Source organism: Microcebus murinus, chromosome X (genome assembly GCF_040939455.1).
Source record: "Microcebus murinus isolate Inina chromosome X, M.murinus_Inina_mat1.0, whole genome shotgun sequence".
In the NCBI taxonomy this organism is placed as follows: domain Eukaryota; kingdom Metazoa; phylum Chordata; class Mammalia; order Primates; family Cheirogaleidae; genus Microcebus; species Microcebus murinus.
This window is the reverse complement of record NC_134136.1, coordinates 60,445,579-60,463,646: the sequence shown is the minus strand read 5'-3', so window position 1 is coordinate 60,463,646 and position 18,068 is coordinate 60,445,579. Positions and strand designations below refer to the sequence as shown.

The window sequence follows — 18,068 nt, the reverse complement described above, 5'->3', positions numbered from 1 at the left end:
GAACACTCCATTCTTTGCATTTATTTCTTCCCCAGTCCTCAGCTCCACCTCAGCTCTGAAGATTTCAGCAATAGAAACTCTTAAATAGAATTCTGCCCACAGTGCCTGGGACACTGTGCATGGCCCCGACTATAGCTAAAAATAAATACCTTCAGTTTGGCACCCAGACACAGTCCTCTCTTCTGGTATCTTCTTCCCATCTTTAGCCCCTCAGCCTTCTTTTCCCTCTGCCCCCATTAACCAGAGCCTACCTTCTCCCTCCCTCCCTTGTCCAGGATCCCATTCTGCCAGCACATCTCAGCGAGTTGTTAGAAAAGCCAGCTGATTTGATGAATTTACACTGTGTTGTGAGTGACTTATAACCATCCCCCAACACACACCGCTCTACCCTTCCCTGGGAATTGCAGGCAGCAGGGGAAGGGAGGCTGCTTGTTTTGATGACCTGTACTTAGCAAAAGGGAACAAGTCTCAAAGTGTGCATCCAGCGAGGCATTAGCAAGCTCATTAGTGAGTACATTCTGCTGTCCTCCTAATCTCCCAACTCCTCCCCCTTGAGGACCTCAGAGACACATAGCCTTGAACGTGAGTTCCACTGACTTCCTCTTCAAGCTTTATCTGAGCTCAAACGTATGTTGTCACACACATAGGCATCTTCATTTATTGTTCCCATACATAGCCATCTGTTCTTGGCTTTAAGAAAATCAGAGGAAACAGATTCTGTGCTGTCCAAGTCTGCAGATTTGTACTAAATGAACCCCCAAACTCAATGATGCTACCCCTTCCTTTGAGATGAATTCAGTGTAATGTTATTCAAGAAGTGGATGGGTGAGTGTTGCTGTGCGTGAGATAGTCTGAAATGATTGCTTGGGGGACAACAGTCTTATTTCTCAGAAAATCTACACTTTTTATAAGTCTATTTGAATTATCCATGAGAGAGAGAAGGAAGAGGGAGGAGTATAGAAAAGATGCTTGAGGGAGAGAGAGGAAATGGTTGGCTTAACTCTCTGGACAAGAACAGCTTTAAACTTGGGTCTCAATTTTAAGGTTTGAACAACAAAAGTGGAATGAAGGATTGTTTCCTTGGCCTATCCCAGGAACTACTTAAAGAGGAGGTTTTCATTCAGGGCAAGCAGGCCCAGGCTGTGAGATGATGTTAAGGAAAGAAAGAAGGAGAGAGAAGAAGGAAAACGGGAAGAAGAGAGAGAAAGCCACTCCTAAAGCACGCTTAGGAAAAGGTGGTCTTCCTAAGACCAAGACAATAGTGCAATAGTGATGGGGTGGTTATCTCAGCAAATATCATGCATCATTCTGGAACCAGTGGTTTGTTTACCTAACTGTTGAGCCATCCAGGACCAGCTCGCGTCAGAATTTACTTGTTTGGGTTGTTTTTTTTCTTTTTATTTTGTTTGTTTGGGGTTTTAAGGGGATAAAGGTTTTTTTCTTTGTTTGTTGCTGCTGCTTTTATTTTTGCTTTGTGAAAAACAAAAATAGTGGTTTTAGGAGAGACATTTCAGAATGAAGAAAAAGGAAGAAAGAAGCCCTCCAGACCCCATAGGCTTCTCTTTTAACCCGAACACCCCTAAGAGAATGAGGAATCATTAACCACTTCGGTAGGAGCGTCAACTGTAGGGGACAGCCACAGATGAACTCGCACAGCGATTTTAGCCTACAGCCGTGATATGACTTTTCTAATTTTTCATTTATCAAAATAAAATTGTGAACATTTAAAAATAACATAATGAAAACGTATATGCATATGTTACCTATTCTGATTTACATTACAAGTAAAGCTGCCTGTAAAGTAAAACAAGCTTTCAGTGCTTTCAAGCTTTCCTCATCACACAGGAGCAAAACAGATCCGACGTCAATGCACAGCACAAACTACCGTGTGGACTATGAGTGCCGGCTGTGGGCAAGGCTTCGTGGCCAGTGAGCGCGGTACCGAAGTGGTTAATGAGAAAGTGAGAGACAGGAAGACCTATCTGTGCCAATTAGAAACAAAACATTTCATCCAGGCCAGCGCACTTTTCTAGTGGGATTCTATGCCATGGTTTCCATTAAAGTATGCAGCAAATTCATCAATATCAAAGGAAGAGAAAGCACTGCATTTTTTTTGCAACTGGGGAAAAGGTGAGGAAAGAAATATCTTCGAATGGCTTTTGGCCTAGTGCTATACACATAGTAGACATTCAAAAAATATTAGTCAAAGAATGAATGAATTTATGCAGGCATTACTTATCTCAGCAGGAAACAAAAGTGAATCCCAACTCTCACACATGTACATTTCTTCCAAATTTTAGGCACTTTATTATTTGATTTATGTCATTTTTCACTTTTAAAACAAAGCTGAGGCCGGGCGCGGTGGCTCACGCCTGTAATCCTAGCACTTTGGGAGGCCGAGGCGGGCGGATTGCTCAAGGTCAGGAGTTCGAAACCAGCCTGAGCGAGACCCCGTCTCTACCAAAAATAGAAATAAATTAATTGACCAACTAAAAATATATATACAAAAAATTAGCCGGGCATGGTGGCGCATGCCTGTAGTCCCAGCTACTCGGGAGGCTGAGGCAGTAGGATCGCTGAGCCCCGGAGATTGAGGTTGCTGTGAGCCAGGCTGACGCCACGGCACTCACTCTAGCTTGGGCAACAAAGTGAGACTCTGTCTCAAAAAAAAAAAAAAAAAAAAAAAACAAAGCTGAGTTGGACATTTGATGATGTTGCTCTTCTTTCTTCATTTGTCACCTCCTTCTGACAGCATGTTCTAGATACTTATTCTTAGCATTGCTTTTTCCTCTTCACTGCTCTGCCCACCATTCTTTAGGAGGTAATAGGACTAGGAAGTGGCCACAGAGCTTCCTATTGAAAAGGAAAAGCAATAAAAAGCTTATGAAAATAGAAAGAGAATATAAAGCAAAGATTTTAGGAGATATCTTGTTAATCAATGTGTAAAGTGCAAACCTAATACTCCCTTTCATTGTACAGGACTTTTAAGTAGTTTTCATGTATAATATGCATTGAAAAATGTAAAATTAAAAACCAGCATGTTTTTATGTTTCTGTAACTTAAGTATTTTACAAGATATCTTGATAAATATATCAGGAAATCTATTGGTCATAATGACTTGCAGTGCTACTACTGGAGTATTACAATGATCAAATGAAGCATTCATTTGATCGTTGTAAGCAAGCAACTTGGCAAAATCTCAAGATTTGGTTGTTAGGAGCAAATCACAATTCCTTGTTACATTTTTATTTAATTAAATTTGTTGCTTACAAAGAAAAAAGGTAATAGGGAGAGATTCGACAATATGATCTATGTGAGGACACTGGAGCCCTTAAAGAAGGAAGTGTTGCCATTAAACTGTATCTTCTGTCTCTTTATTATATATTTGACACAAAAACTGTTATGTTTTGGTTTTGCCATGGAGTTACACACAAATGGGTGCCACTCCTGATCAGTATTGGCTGTCATTCTATATATGAGGGATATGTGTTTTATACCAGAACAGCATGATAAGGTTGCTTAAAGTAGTCCTTGTAGTCATCCCTAAACACATGAGTTCCAACAATGGTATTATAATTCAGTTCTTTCTCACACAAATGTTTTGTTTTCTTAATGCTTTAGGAACAGCCTTTTGCTTAAAAAAAAAAAAGATCATGTTTGGCTGGGCGCCATGGTTCACGCCTGTAATCCTAGCACTCTGGGAGGCCGAGGTGGGAGGATTGCTTGAGCTCAGGAGTTCGAGAACAGCCTGAGCAAGAGCAAGACCCCGTCTCTATAAAAAATAGAAAGAAATTGGCTGGACAACTAAAAATATACAGAAAAAATTAGCCAGACATAGTGGCGCATGCCTGTAGTCCCAGCCACTTGGGAGGCTGAGGCAGAAGGATTGCTTGAGCCCAGGAGTTTGAGGTTGCTGTGAGCTAGGCTGACGCCACGGCACTCACTCTAGCCTGGGCAACAGAGTGAGACTCTGTCTCAAAAAAAAAAAAAAAGATCATGTTTGAACTTTTGATACAAAATAAGATGACTTGCCTCTTGTGTTTTTGTGTGCTCTAGAAATCCTCACTGGACGTCTTCCTGTTTCCTGTGGTTCGTTACCTGATTGGCTGCAGGGATGAAAGTTTTCGAGCTGATAGCAGGGATGGTCCTCCTCGCCTCTGTGTTTTCCGTCTGTTCTGGACAAAATCCAATGACTGTGCTGTGCTCCATAGACTGGTTCATGGTCTCAGTAGAGCCCCTCATGTTGAACAACGATGTATATGTACACTTTCATGAGTTGCACATGGGTCTGGGTTGCCCTGCCAACTATGTCCAGCCACATGTCTACCAGTTCACCTACCGTGTTACCGAGTGTGGCATCAGGGCTAAGGTTGTCTCCCAGGACGTGGTTATCTACAGCACTGAGATGCACTATGCCTCTAAAGGCACATCATCCAAGTATGTGATCCCAGTGTCATGCGTTGCCCCTCAAAAGTCCCCATGGCTCACCATGCCCTGCTCCTTGAGAGTAGCCAGCATGAGTGGGACCCCAGCCCAGAATGATGAGACATGCTACGAGGTGTTCAGCTTGTCACCACCCAGCCAAATGGCCAACTGCGATTGTCCGCCTTGTGTCTTTAATGAAAGAGCGTATCCCCAGGGTCCCCATCAACAAGCACAGGCACAGGGGGCACAGGGGGCACAGGGGGCCCGTTCTATGCAGCCATCTTACTTTGTTGATATTTCCGAGGACTGGTGTCTTCACTCAGATGATCTGATTGGTCCTATGTGATCCTCAGGTTTGGGGCTTCCTGAATATGCTATTTCTAGAGTTAGCAATATAGTATTTACAAATATCAGACAAATAAAATGCTCTTGTGGCCCTTTCATGAGTGCTTTTGAGAAAGGGCAACCCTTGGCAACTTCATGAATACATTTTTTTTTTATATTTTTGTATCCTTTTCTAAAGAAAAAAATAAAATTCTGATGGCATAAAAATATCAGTTGGGCATTTTTATTTAATAAATACATATGTAGTTTTTACTGTGGGCCAGGCACTGTTCTAAATGGTTTGCAAAAATTAGTGCCTGGTCTCTTCTCTCTAGGATGATTCCTCTCCCCTTTAAGGTCCTCCAAGAAAGCCTTCCCCAATTAAATCTCTCCATCCGTATGCCCATTTCACTTAGTAATCAGCTACATAATTTCTTAATTTAATCTAAAACTGTATCACTTTTCATCCATGGAAAGCATAGGTTGCACTAGTGATTTATAAACCACCAATGGTTCTAAGAAGCATTCAAGTCACATCCCATCAGCTAGATGGTATGCTCCTGGGATCAAGAGCTCCATCTTATCCTTTAGTTATGGACTGATAGTACTTCCAAAGTTTTTTCCCTTAACATATATGATCAGAAAATTTTCACCAAAGTTTGGCTGCCCATTAGCTTTCTTAAAGGCTTGGAAGGGTGAAAGTAAGTGAATTGTTCAACAGATATTTATTGCAGAGTGCTACTAGATGCCAGGCACTGATCTAGGCACAGAGGATATGGCAGTGAATAGAAAGGGACTCAGAGAAATTGAGGTGACACAGCTAATGAACATATAAATAAGTAAACAAAGATAAATTCAGATAGCAACAGGCTGGGTGCAATGGTTCATGCCTGTAACCCAGCACTCCAGTAGACCAAGGCGGGAGGATTGATTGCTCAAGGTTAGGAGTTTGATACCAGCCTGAGCAAAAGCGAGATCTGTCTCTACAAAAAAATAGAAAAATTAGCCAGGGTGTGATGGCACATGCCTATAGTCCCATCTACTTGGGAGGCTGAGGCAGGAGGATCACTTGAGCCTAGGAGTTTGAGGTTACAGTGAGCTATGATGATGCCACTGCACTCTAGCCTGGGCAACAGAGCAAGACCCTATCTCAAAAAAGATTCAGGTAGCAACAAATGCTATGGAGAACTTAAAACAAAATGATATGAGAGAAACTGGAGAAGCGTAATTAGGGAAGGCCTCTCAGGACTTGTCATTTGAACTGAGTCTTGAATGCAAAGGAGCCAGTTCTATGATGATCTGAGGGAAAAAAATTCCAGATAGTAGAAGCATCTCTTTTAATCCTCACTACATCCTATAAGAAAAATACTCTTCTTATACCTATTTTATAAGAAACTGAAGCACAGAATCATTAAGAAACTTGCCCAAGGCCACATACCTATTAAGAAGTAGACTATTTCAAAACATCATGTTGTACACCATAAATATATACAATTTTCATTTGTCATTTAAAAGAAATGAATTTATTTTTTTAAAATAAGCAATGTTAGCACAATGTTTGCACATTTAATAAAGGCAAAGTATACTTCAGTGAATGAGTAGATATTACAAATTCAGTCATGATAGTTAAAGAAACACAGCTGTTTATTTTAAAATTCCCCTCCCCTTTCTTGAGGAACACTTGGTAATAATCCCTGAAAACAGTGTATTCATGCAACAAATATTTACTGAGCTTGTCCTATGTGCCAGGCATTATGTTAGATGCTGGTGATGCAACAGGGAGCAAGACTGACATAGTCTAATCCATGTGAAGGGGACAAGTAAAGAAGCCTACAGAGCTAGAGCTATAAGAGCCTCCTCCAGCCCAGAGACTGGGCCTGTGCAAAGATGTGAGACCTGGGCTGAGGTCATCAGAGAAAGTGCAAGTGGTCTATCCCAATACAATGGAGGCAGGGGTAATGGTGGCGGTGATGGTGGTGAGCAGGTGAACAACAGGGCTGGAGCAGTAGGTCTTGAGACTATGTACAAGAGAGGTAGCATGTCCCTCTCCCATACTCTCTTCAGAAGCTGGCAGATTATTCAACACCAAAACACATATAAGCAGGCCGGGCATGGTGGCTCACGCCTGTAATCCTAGCACTCGGGCGGATTGCTCGAGGTCAGGAATTCGAAACCAGCCTGAGCAAGAGCGAGACCACGTCTCTACTATAAAGAGAAAGAAATTAATTGGCCAACTAATATATATAGAAAAAATTAGCCGGGCATGGTGGCGCATGCCTGTAGTCCCAGCTACTTGGCAGGCTGAGGCAGGAGGATCACTTGAGACCAGGAGTTTGAGGTTGCTGTGAGCTAGGCTGACGCCACGGCACTCACTCTAGCCTGGGCAACAAAGTGAGACTCTGTCTCAAAAAAACAAAAAAATACACACACATATAAGCAACTTAGAAAACAATCAATACTAGACATATTAGACCTGGGCTACTATGTGCAAGTTCATCATTTTACAACTGCAAGGGACAGTATTCACAGAGACACCCCTGGAGTTTTGTAATGTATCAGCCTTGGAAGAGACTCAAGACCTCCATGGTAATAAAAGGAGTTATCCTGTGCCAGACACATCATATGCATGATCTCATTTAATCCTCACAATAGTTCTGCAAGGTGAAAATGATTTTCCCTGTTTTATAGATGAGGAAACTAAGGCTCAGAGAAATAGAGGTTGTACAGTTAGTAAATGACATCCCTGGGACTCAAACACAGGTTTGTCTACCTCTAAAATCCAATTTCCCCTCTATACTCAACACTTGCTCTCAGAGAAGAGAGTCTTCCATGTGGATTGGAAGATCCAGGAACGTTTCTTGGTAGAGTGAATGACCTCACTCTTAGAAGACAAGGAGGACTTGGCTAAGCAAAGAAGAGGAAGAAGAGCATTCTTTGTGTGAGTAAGTCCTGGGACAGGGCAGACAAGTTCACTGTGTTGAAGGGAGTCCACTTACACAGTTACTGCTCTAACCTAAGTGAGAAGAGATGAGGAGAGCAGATGGGGAAAGGAGTTGAAGGTTAGGAAGAGAAAATGAGAACCCTTTTAACTGAAGAACAACAGGACTTTATTCATTTTAGCCTACAGGAAACAGTTAAATGTCTATGTAAGCCCCATTAAATTGAGTTTTGCAGGCAAAACTGGAGCATGGAAAGCTTCAGGCCCTAGAGCAGAGAACGCAAGCTTCATAAAGGACGTAACTTAAGCTAAACTCTGATCTGACTGGATGTGTGGGAAAAAAAAGAAGGGACTGACTCAAGAAGATGCCATCATGTACAGCCCTAGAAGCTCAGAAGACATGGTAAGCTCTGGATTTGAGTAAGGAAATTGGGATGTGGATAGAGAATACAGGAGAAGATGAGTCTAGATTGGACATGTTGAGTTTGAGATGGTAGTGATATATAAGTGGCTATGTCCAGGAATCAGCTTCAGAAATGGAGCTGGGGCTCAAGAAAGCGGTAATTATTTGGAGATAAAGCCATGGAGGGATCACATGAGCATAGGCAATTAGGACCACAGAATCAGAATCCTGGCCGGGCGTGGTGGCTCACGCCTGTAATCCCAGCACTCTGGGAGGCCGAGGCGGGAGGATCGCTCTAAGTCAGGAGTTCGAAACTAGCCTGAGTGAGACCCCATCTCTACTATAAATAGAAAGAAATTAATTGGCCAACTAATATATATATATATATAGAAAAAATGAGCCAGGCTTGGTGGTGCATGCCTGTAGTCCCAGCTACTTGGGAGGCTGAGGCAGTAGGATCGCTTGAGCCCAGGAGTTTGAGGTTGCTGTGAGCTAGGCTGACGTCACGGCACTCACTCTAGCCTGGGCAACAAAGTGAGACTCTGTCTCAAAAAAATAAAATAAAATAAAAATAAAGAATCAGAATCCTCTAACAATCAATTCTCAAGGCATCATTAAGAAAAGGACAGAAGAAAAGTCACCAAAGGAGATAGAAGAGAAGTGATCAGAGAGATGAAAGGAGAAGTATGACTCCTGAAATTCTAGTCAGGAGACCTGGGTGGGCCATAGTCACCAGTGCCACAGGTAAGCCAAGAGGGAGTACACCTGGGCTTCACGACAGTGGGAGCCTTTGAACTGGACTTTAAGTAAGAAGCAGAATTTCATCAGGTGAAGATGGGAGGGAAGAGCATTCTAGGCAAAGGGAACAGCAAGAACAAAGACACACAAAGAAATAACAAAAGAAAAAGAAAAAGAAAAAAAAAACAAAAAAAAGATAAAAAAAAATAATAAAAAAAAAGAACAAAGACACAAACATTATGGTCAAGAACCATATTTTGCATGGGTTAATGTCTTAGGATAATTAGGCATAATTTTTTCAAAATTCAATAGTAATCCGCACTTGTTGGCTTGAGCATATCATTACTCGGTGAAAGTGCACTTCAACCATTTCAGGTGAGTATTTGACCTTCTCAACTCGTTTATATACTTCTTAAGCCTGGGGGAGCCTGTCTCCTATTTGTTTGTTTGTTTTGCTTTTCTCTTACATTACCTGGTGAACATATCCAGTAGGTACTCAATCCAGTTGACTGACTGGTACTAAGAAAGTGCCTGAGAGTCCCTAAGCGAAGGAACCATTCTAAAGATGGGAAGATGAAAATACCTTAAGGAAAAACTGCATTTTGAATTGACTATTTTGTCTTTTGAAATATCACTCCAGGCTGGGCGCGGTGGCTCACGCCTGTAATCCTAGCTCTCTGGGAGGCCGAGGCGGGCGGATTGCTCAAGGTCAGGAGTTCGAAACCAGCCTGAGCAAGAGCGAGACCCCGTCTCTACTATAAATAGAAAGAAATTAATTGGCCAACTAATATATATACAAAAAATTAACCGGGCATGGTGGCGAATGCCTGTAGTCCCAGCTACTTGGGAGGCTGAGGCAGGAGGATTGCTTGAGCCAAGAGTTTGAGGTTGCTGTGAGCTAGGCTGATGCCACGGCACTCACTCTAGCCTGGGCAACAAAGCGAGACTCTGTCTCAAAAAAAAAAAAAAAAAAAGAAATATCACTCCAGAAGAATATTTTCCTCCTTTATTATGGTAATGTTTATTTAATTTTTAAGATGACATGATTTATAAAAATCCATCACACAGTGTTAATCATGTTTGTGATAATAACAAGAAATGCTTTGTTGCCATTAAGAGAAATGAGCATTTTCACCTTTCAATCTCTGGGAAAACCAAAAATGTCTGAAACAATTTGTTATGATAATTGCTTGTCAAATATTTAAAATTTAGAGCCATAATGAGATTTTTCACCCATAAAAGGAGACTCAGAGTAATGTTCAAATTTTTATTCTTGTAGCCTGAAATTAGCAAACCAGATTCTTTTTGAAACTTTGTAAGGTATACGTAAATGTTAAGGGCAAACAATTCTTTTATCCTTAATTTTAAACTATAGCCCATTTTGGAGATGTATATAAATACTCCTATCCCTCCATTCCTCCATCAATAATGAAAGCCAGGTCAAGCATTAAACACAGTGCTTCTCTCTCTCTCTCTCTCTCTCTCTCTCTCTCTCTCTCTCTCTCTCTCTCTCACACACACACACACACACACACACACACGCACACAACATGTTTATAAGAAATACATTATCAACGGACAAGTGTTTATTGTAAAGAGAAAGTTGACTTTCACAAAAACATCCTTTAATTCTAATTAGTGTTAATCCCTATGATGGATCTCTACAATATCCTGTTTAAATTGTAATTAGAGTTGTTTATTCCCAAAAAGAGAGAGAGAGGCCTTCAGCCTTGTGATTTTTCTACAACTTTTTTCAGAAGAAAACAAATGAGGTCAGATTTCAGCTTACAAATTCATTTTGGTTATACAATTACAAGACCTTCTGTATTGGCTATCTGTTGCTGAAGAACAAATTACTCCGAAACAAGCCTTTATTGTCTCACAGGTTCTGTGGGTCAGGAGTCTGGGCATGACTTAGCTGGGTGCCTCAGGCTCAGGGTCTCTCCCGAGGTGCAGTCAAGCTGTCAGCTGTGGCTGTGGCTACAGTCATCTCAAGCCTTAACTAGAGTTGGAAAATCCACTTCCAGCTCACTCAAGTGGCTGATGGCAGGAGACCTCGGTTCCTCTCTGTGGCCTTCTCCATATGCTGTCCGAGTGTCCTCATGAAATGGCAGCTGATGAAGAAAGAAAAGGGAAGGGGAAGAAGATAGGGATGACAGAGAACCCAAGTCAGAAGCCACAGGCCCTTTGTAACCCAATATTGGCAGTGACATCCCATTGTTTCTGCCATATTCCACTTGCTAGAAGAGTCTCTAGGTCCAGCCCACACACTAGGGGAGGAGATTATACGAGGGTGGCATACCAGGAGGCAGGGATCACTGGGGACCGTCATAGAGGCTGCCGACCAAATCTTCCATCTGATCATACTGGCAAACTCCACAGATACATTCTTCAATTTGTTTATGTTAATACAATTAACGGCAAGACACAGACCAGATGGAAAAAGACATGCTTTGTCACTGCTGTACCTTTGCCTCAGTCACTTGTATTTTCCTTCTTTGGGGAAAACAAGTTATAGCACTGACTTACTGATGAAAATCATTTCATAGAAAGCTTCTTTCTATCTATCTATCCTAATTATTTATTTATTTAGAGACAGGATCTCATTTTGTCGCCCGGGCTAGAGCACGGTGGTACAAGCACAATTTACTGCAACCTTGAACACCTGGGCTCAAACGATCCTCCCGCAGCAGCCTCCTGAGTAGCTGGGACTATAGGCACGTGCCAAGACACCTGCTAATTTTTTTTTTTTTTACTTTTTATAGAGACAGGGTCTTGCTATTTTGCCTAGGCTGGCCTCCAAATCCTGGTCTCAAGTGATTCTCCTGCCTCAGCCTCCCAAAGTACTGGGATTACAGGTATGGTCCACTGCTTCTATTTATTTTTTATAACAGGATATTGATGAAGACGTTTAAAGCCAAAAAGAGTGTAAAATGTAAACCAAATAATATCAATGAGGAGACTGGGTAGAGGCTCTCATGTTGTTTCTAATGTTCCCCATATTAGTGATAATATGAACTCTTTCAATAATCTCCTAAATAGTGGAATTCACATCAGGCCAACAATCCTCTAAAGTAATTCAGAGTGGGGTGAGGAGGTGGGGGATCCAGGTAAGTGACATATATGTGTGTGTCTGTATATACGACTATATGTGTATATGTGTGTATATATATTATGTGTGTGTATATATACATGCCATTATTAACCAGCATCTAAGGACAAGAAGCAGGGGGCTCACTTTGTTCTTACCTAATTCACAAACCATCTGGTCTGGCCATTGGAGAAATTCATGTGACATACCTGAATGGTAATGCATGAAATCAAAGTAGCACACAGAATTATGAAACAGCAGTAGCTGAGAGGGGCTAAATTGGCCTGGGCAGGTGGTGGGATTGCAGGAGGGTATATAAACAGGTTTCCGGAAGGGAAGTGACAGGCTTGCCCTTTGCTACGTGACTTTGTTAGCGTTCATTTGTAGATGTTCTCTGACAGGCAAGGGGGAATTGCTCTGAGTCAGAAAAGTAAATGCTAATACCACCTTTCAAGCATAAAGGAACATTAAAGAATCCCTGCCAGCTGTCTAGAAACATACATACGAAGGCACTTACATTCTACATTTACTAGGAGGAACAGTTAAATTGCCCAAGTTATTTTCAATGTCGTTTTAACTTTGTCACACACATCCTATTATATAAACACTATACTAATGTAAATTATTCACCTTTTAAAGTTACTTTAAAAATCTTTACTTTTAGTCAAATACCTATTTCTGTTTATCAAGAATTCTTTAAAGCTCTGCCTACAACTTAAACATGTACACATCTTTAAAAGAAAAGCTAATTTTCCAAGTAATGCCCACAGAATATTTATACTATTTTAAAGCTGTATTTACATGACAAAGCACTAAACTAAAACTTAGTATGGGGAGAGAAGGGATAAGTCCTAAAGCAACTGTGAAGCTGGTTTCTTCAGGATTAGAGACATTCCAGCCCTCCCCACTGCCAAGGGTGGGTCAGGTTGGGAACAAATTGACCCAAAAGTAAGCCTCAATGTCATTCCTACACCAACTCCCTGTAATAATTTATAGTCTGCAATCAAAATAAAATAATCTCTTCAAAAATCTTGCTTTTTTATGGTTCATACTACAAATTAATTCTCATTTTCAGTTCATATTTCACCAGCTTAATTTTTGATCCACTAAGGTAGAGAAATCACACTCTTTCCGATGACAGTCCGATGTACCTAAGCTCTAAATATATTGTGATCTCTGGGTTACAGCAAGTACAAGTAATATCTAAGTTGTCCAAGTTACTTTCAATGTTGTTTTAACTTCATGAAAATATTTAATGACAATTTTTTTACACTGCCCATGAAAAAGAACATTCTCCTGTTTGAAGCTCTGCCACCACCAATAAAATGGTTAGCCTCAGTCCAGAAGGTGCAGACTGTATTTTTATTCCTCTGTTCCATCAAATCAGCATATGATGGTAAGTTTCTGGATTCCTTCAGTTAATTATTTCTTGCCGGATATTTACTGGTATTTTAAAACACACTTTTTATAAGTAATTTAACAAGAAATTGATTAACTTTAAAGATCAATTAAAATCAAGTCCTAGTGAGGACTTTTGGTGTGTGCACGCATCTGCAGGCATGTGAGAAAAGGAGGGAGGGAGGAGGGAGAGAGGGAGAGAATAGTTGGGGGAGGGGAGTCTAATACATCTCCTGATACATAGCAGGCATACAATAAGTAGCATTTTTCCACTCTTTCTCTTCCCAAATAAGAAAATTCAGGCCGGGTGCAGTGGTTTATGAGTGTAATCCCAGCACTTTGGGAGGCCGGAGTGGGAGGATCACTTGAGGCCAGGAATTCAAGACCAGTCTGGGCAACGTATCAAGACCCCATCTCTACATAAAAGAGAAAAAACAGCCAGGCATGATGACTCGTGCCTATAGTACCAGCTACTCAGGAGTCTGAGACAGGAGGATTACTTGAGCTTGGGAGTTTGTGGTTGCAGTGAGCTATAATGATGCCACTGTACTCTAGCCCAGGCAACAGAGCAAAATCCTGTCGGAAAGGAAAGGAAAGAAGGAAAGGAAAGGAAAGGAAAGGAAAGGAAAGGAAAGGAAAGGAAAGGAAAGGAAAGGAAAGGAAAGGAAAGGAAAGGAAAGGAAAGGAAAGGAAAGGAAAGGAAAGGAAAGGAAAGGAAAGGAAAGGAAAGGAAAGGAAAGGAAAGGAAAGGAAAGGAAAGGAAAGGAAAGGAAAGGAAAGGAAAGGAAAGGAAAGGAAAGGAAAGGAAAGGAAAGGAAAGGAAAGGAAAGGAAAGGAAAGGAAAGGAAAGGAAAGGAAAGGAAAGGAAAGGAAAGGAAAGGAAAGGAAAGGAAAGGAAAGGAAGAAGAAAAGAAAAAGAAAATGCACTGCAGTGTGCCTTGGAGAATGAGGTGTTCTGATTATTCAGATAGTCCTAGGTTTATCATAGTTCATACTTCATAGGGTTACCATATAAGCCAAGTGACTCTGTTGAAAACATTGTTTTCATTATATTATGCCCCTACCAAGGGGCATCCAGCAACCTCCATCCCATCCAGCAACTAAAGTCAAAACTCCTCTGCCCACTTTCATGTCCCCCATAATCTATCTTACGCTATGTGTACAGCCCAGTCTCCAATTAATTCTCAACAGAAAGGCTCTGTCTAGCTGGGTCTATCTCCTTTCGGCTCTTCTTTACCTCTGGGCCTCTGAAAATGCTGTTCCCCCCATTCCACCTAAATCTCACCTCTGGCTTGAAACTTAAAAGTACAAAATGATGGTGAGAAGTTTTCAGAAGAGAGTTTATAGTTCTGAGCAACTAATTTAAAAGTGAATTAATTCCATATTATTATAGGAAATGCGTTCCAAATGTCAGTCCCAGACCAACTTCTGTGAAGCCATGTTGGATCTGTGTTAAACAACCTTCAGTGGGCACCAAGGGCACTGAAGAGCACCTAAGCCAACTGTTGAGGATGGAGTCCCACTCTGGCCACCACTCACACAGGGTAATGGGTGTTAACCATTATCTTTACCATCAACACATCTTGTTCTCACTCCCTCCACTTCCTCTTTTCCCTTCTCAGGTGTGCATTCATTTCACAAATATTTATCAAACGCCAACTGATACAAGTTATTATGCAAAGTACTGAGAAAGTACCTATAGATAGACATGCCTCTACCCTCTAGGACCGTGGTCCCCGACCTTTTTGGTATCAGGGACCATTTTCATGGAAGACAATTTTTCCACAGCCTGGGGGCAGGGGATGGTTTCAGTATAATTCGAGCACATTACATTTATTGTACATTTTATTTTTATTATTATTACATTGTAATATATAATGAAATAATTATACAACTCACCATTGGTTGGGGACCCTGATGTAGGAGCTCACTGTCTGCTAAGAAGTCTTAGAACGATGAGCTTCATTAAAGCACTGTAACAGGATAGGACACTCAGTTAATTCCAACTCTGAGACCATCTGAGGAGGCTTCAAGGAGGAGGTGGCATTTGAGCTGGGCCTTGAAGGATGAGGAAATGGGAGGAATAGACAATTCAGGCAAGGAAGCATGAAGAAGGTGTGGCTAGAGGGTAAGGGGTGTAACTGGAGGAGCAGATTGGAGCCAGGGCCTTGAATGCCACATTCAAGAGTTAAGGTTTTAAGGCATGTGATTTTTGTGCCAACCATTAATATGATTAAAATTGTGTTTTCCCAGCAGAATTTGGGGACCACTGGGAGAAGGGCAAAACTCAGGTGAGAGATCAGTGGGGGAACCTGAGAAGGTCACCTTCATGACCTTCTGGTGGCACATTGAATTTTGAATTTGAGGACAGATAGTAGAAATGGAGGAGAGGAAGGACTTGGTTCTCCTTTTCTTCTTTCATCTTCTTTCACTCTCTCTTTTGCCCTGGCCCTTGCTCTCCACCTCACTCTTGTATACACTCTTCTCTGCCTTTGGCCGAGGCATTCCTGGGGATCTGGCTAAAGAAGCAGTTGAGCCTTGGGTTTAGTGCAAATGCAAAAGTTAAAAACTAGGTCCACATATCTCCATTTCCTTTTTCATTCCAAAGGATGGGGCTTACTCTTGTCATTAACAACTGCAAAATCCCACCCAATTGTAAACCCAAGAATTATTTTAAGAGACAGAAGGTAAAAGAAATGACATTTTCCACCAGTCCTAGAAACTCTACTTATTAAGTCTTATTTTTTTTTAAAATGTGAATAGTGATGTTAAGGGAACAAGAATGAGAACTGTGGGTGAGTTCTGGAGAGTACAGTGGGAACATCTTTCATGGAGATAGTTCAGTTGTTACATTGACTTTCCTTCCTTTTCTATTTCAACAAAGTATTTCATGCTTTGGAAAACACATAGCTGCATCTTGGTTTTAAACAAAGATAGCATCCCTTAGCACTCTTCAATTTCCTGTTTCCTCCTCTTCCTTCTACCCAGCAAGATATTATTTGCCCCCAGGAGCAATTTCCCTCTACATATCGAGATCCTGAAAGTGATGTCATTCAGACTTGGCACAGCTCCGTGCTTTTTATAGGACCTCCTTGGTGCTGGTCATTTTTAGTTTGTGATTTTTTTCAATTTTTTTATATAAATGGAGCAATCAACTATCCAAATGCACTTCAGCCTCCCTGAACAAAATTGCATTTGCCTTGGTAACATTTGTTTATATTAGGGCTCCTTTTCTTTTCTCTTTTTCATAGTTAGTTGAGGCTCAAGGAAAGTGCTAGAAGTGTAAGGTTAGAAACTGGTGACAATAATTTTTATGGTGAGAGTAAGTGACCAAATGTAGCCTAGGACTACACTTAAAGTCCCATTCTGGCCACCGCACATACAAGAGATGGGTTTCAGTCTCTGTACCCCTGTCATTACATTTTGCTCTGTCCCTTCATGCTCTGTGCAAGGGACAGCAAGTCATGCCCACTTACAGGTCACACTGTAGAGCCAGTATGGTATAAAGAGAGACTGAGGCTGTCCTACACCCCTTCATCATGGACCTCCTTGGCACAAAGTTCCGATCATTTCTGTCATGAGACAGTCTTTGATTTAATGGGCAAAAATCCAGGAGTAATTAAGACAATAATAGTACACATCCAACAAGAAAAACATGCCTTGTTTAAACAAGAAATCCCAGCAGCATTGAAGGCAGTGATTCTGCATCTTTGAGGAGGGAAAAGATCTCAAAATCAAAAGCAACAGCCATCAATGACTTATTAAGCTCCTCTTTGGCAGAAAGGAAAAATTTACTAATTCATTTTACTTTTTTCTGGTGAGACCATGGGAGTGGGAGAAGTTAAGACTTGAAAATTTCTCCCAAAGGTCTAAATGTTGCAGAGAACTATTTTTTATCATAACTAATTTCATAAAATAAAACAAAAATTATCAAAGGGCACTCACTATCTTTTTTGTTTAATCTGGTAGTAGGATAAACAGTATTATATAGTTGCAACTCCCTACTAGCCTTTTCTTGAACCCTGACAAAAAAAAAAGCCTTTACAAATAACACAGTAGAAGCTTCATAACGCAATTCCAGTTGTTTTCTTTCTGTTAAATCTGTAATTCTATCCTGATTTTATCTCTCTGAAGACTTCTGGATATTTACAACATAAGGAAAATCTTGTTTCCCTGACTCAAGGCCTTCACGGAAAACATAATCATAAACGGCATTTCAATTTAAAATAAAAATGCTAAGTTCTAGAAAATTTCTTTATAATTTACAAAAAGAAGTTTGAATTCAACTGGATTCCCTAGTATCTATTTCCAAAGATTCATTCACAACTGTTTTTCAGAAAACACTTTCCAAAAATTATGCCAGAAACCTTGTTATGCATAACTTCCTTGCTGAATATCTCCAGTCTAGTGTTAATTTGTTTTTCTCAGCTGCTTCTTCGGATCCTTCAATGCTTTTGCTAAAAACTCTCTTCCCTTGGCTGACTATATTGTTCCTTATCAAGGTAATTTCTGAACGTTTCAGGAAGAAAATAGACAGGAAAATATGTGTTTATTTTCCTGAAAATACCTCATGTGAAACAATATTTCAGAAATGACAAAAAGCAATACATGGTGTGTATTTTGCTTCGGGTTCCTAGTTGCCCAGAGAGAAGTTGGCTAACTACCAGTTAGAGGCGTCCCTAACACCCCAGTTAGTGAGCCGTGTCCCGTTTCTAATCCCAGCGTGAGTTTCTCAGCACTTCTTAGGGGGC

General features: G+C 40.9%; 1 protein-coding gene across 1 annotated transcript; it reads left to right on the top strand.

Annotated features, from left to right (window-relative positions):
* Nucleotides 1-4,061: 4,061 nt before the first annotated feature.
* PLAC1 (placenta enriched 1) lies at nucleotides 4,062-4,964 on the top strand. Its single transcript, XM_012764783.2, has one exon. The coding sequence runs from the start codon at nucleotides 4,115-4,117 to the stop codon at nucleotides 4,769-4,771; it is 657 nt and encodes a 218-aa protein (XP_012620237.1). The 5' UTR covers nucleotides 4,062-4,114; the 3' UTR covers nucleotides 4,772-4,964.
* Nucleotides 4,965-18,068: the final 13,104 nt, after the last annotated feature.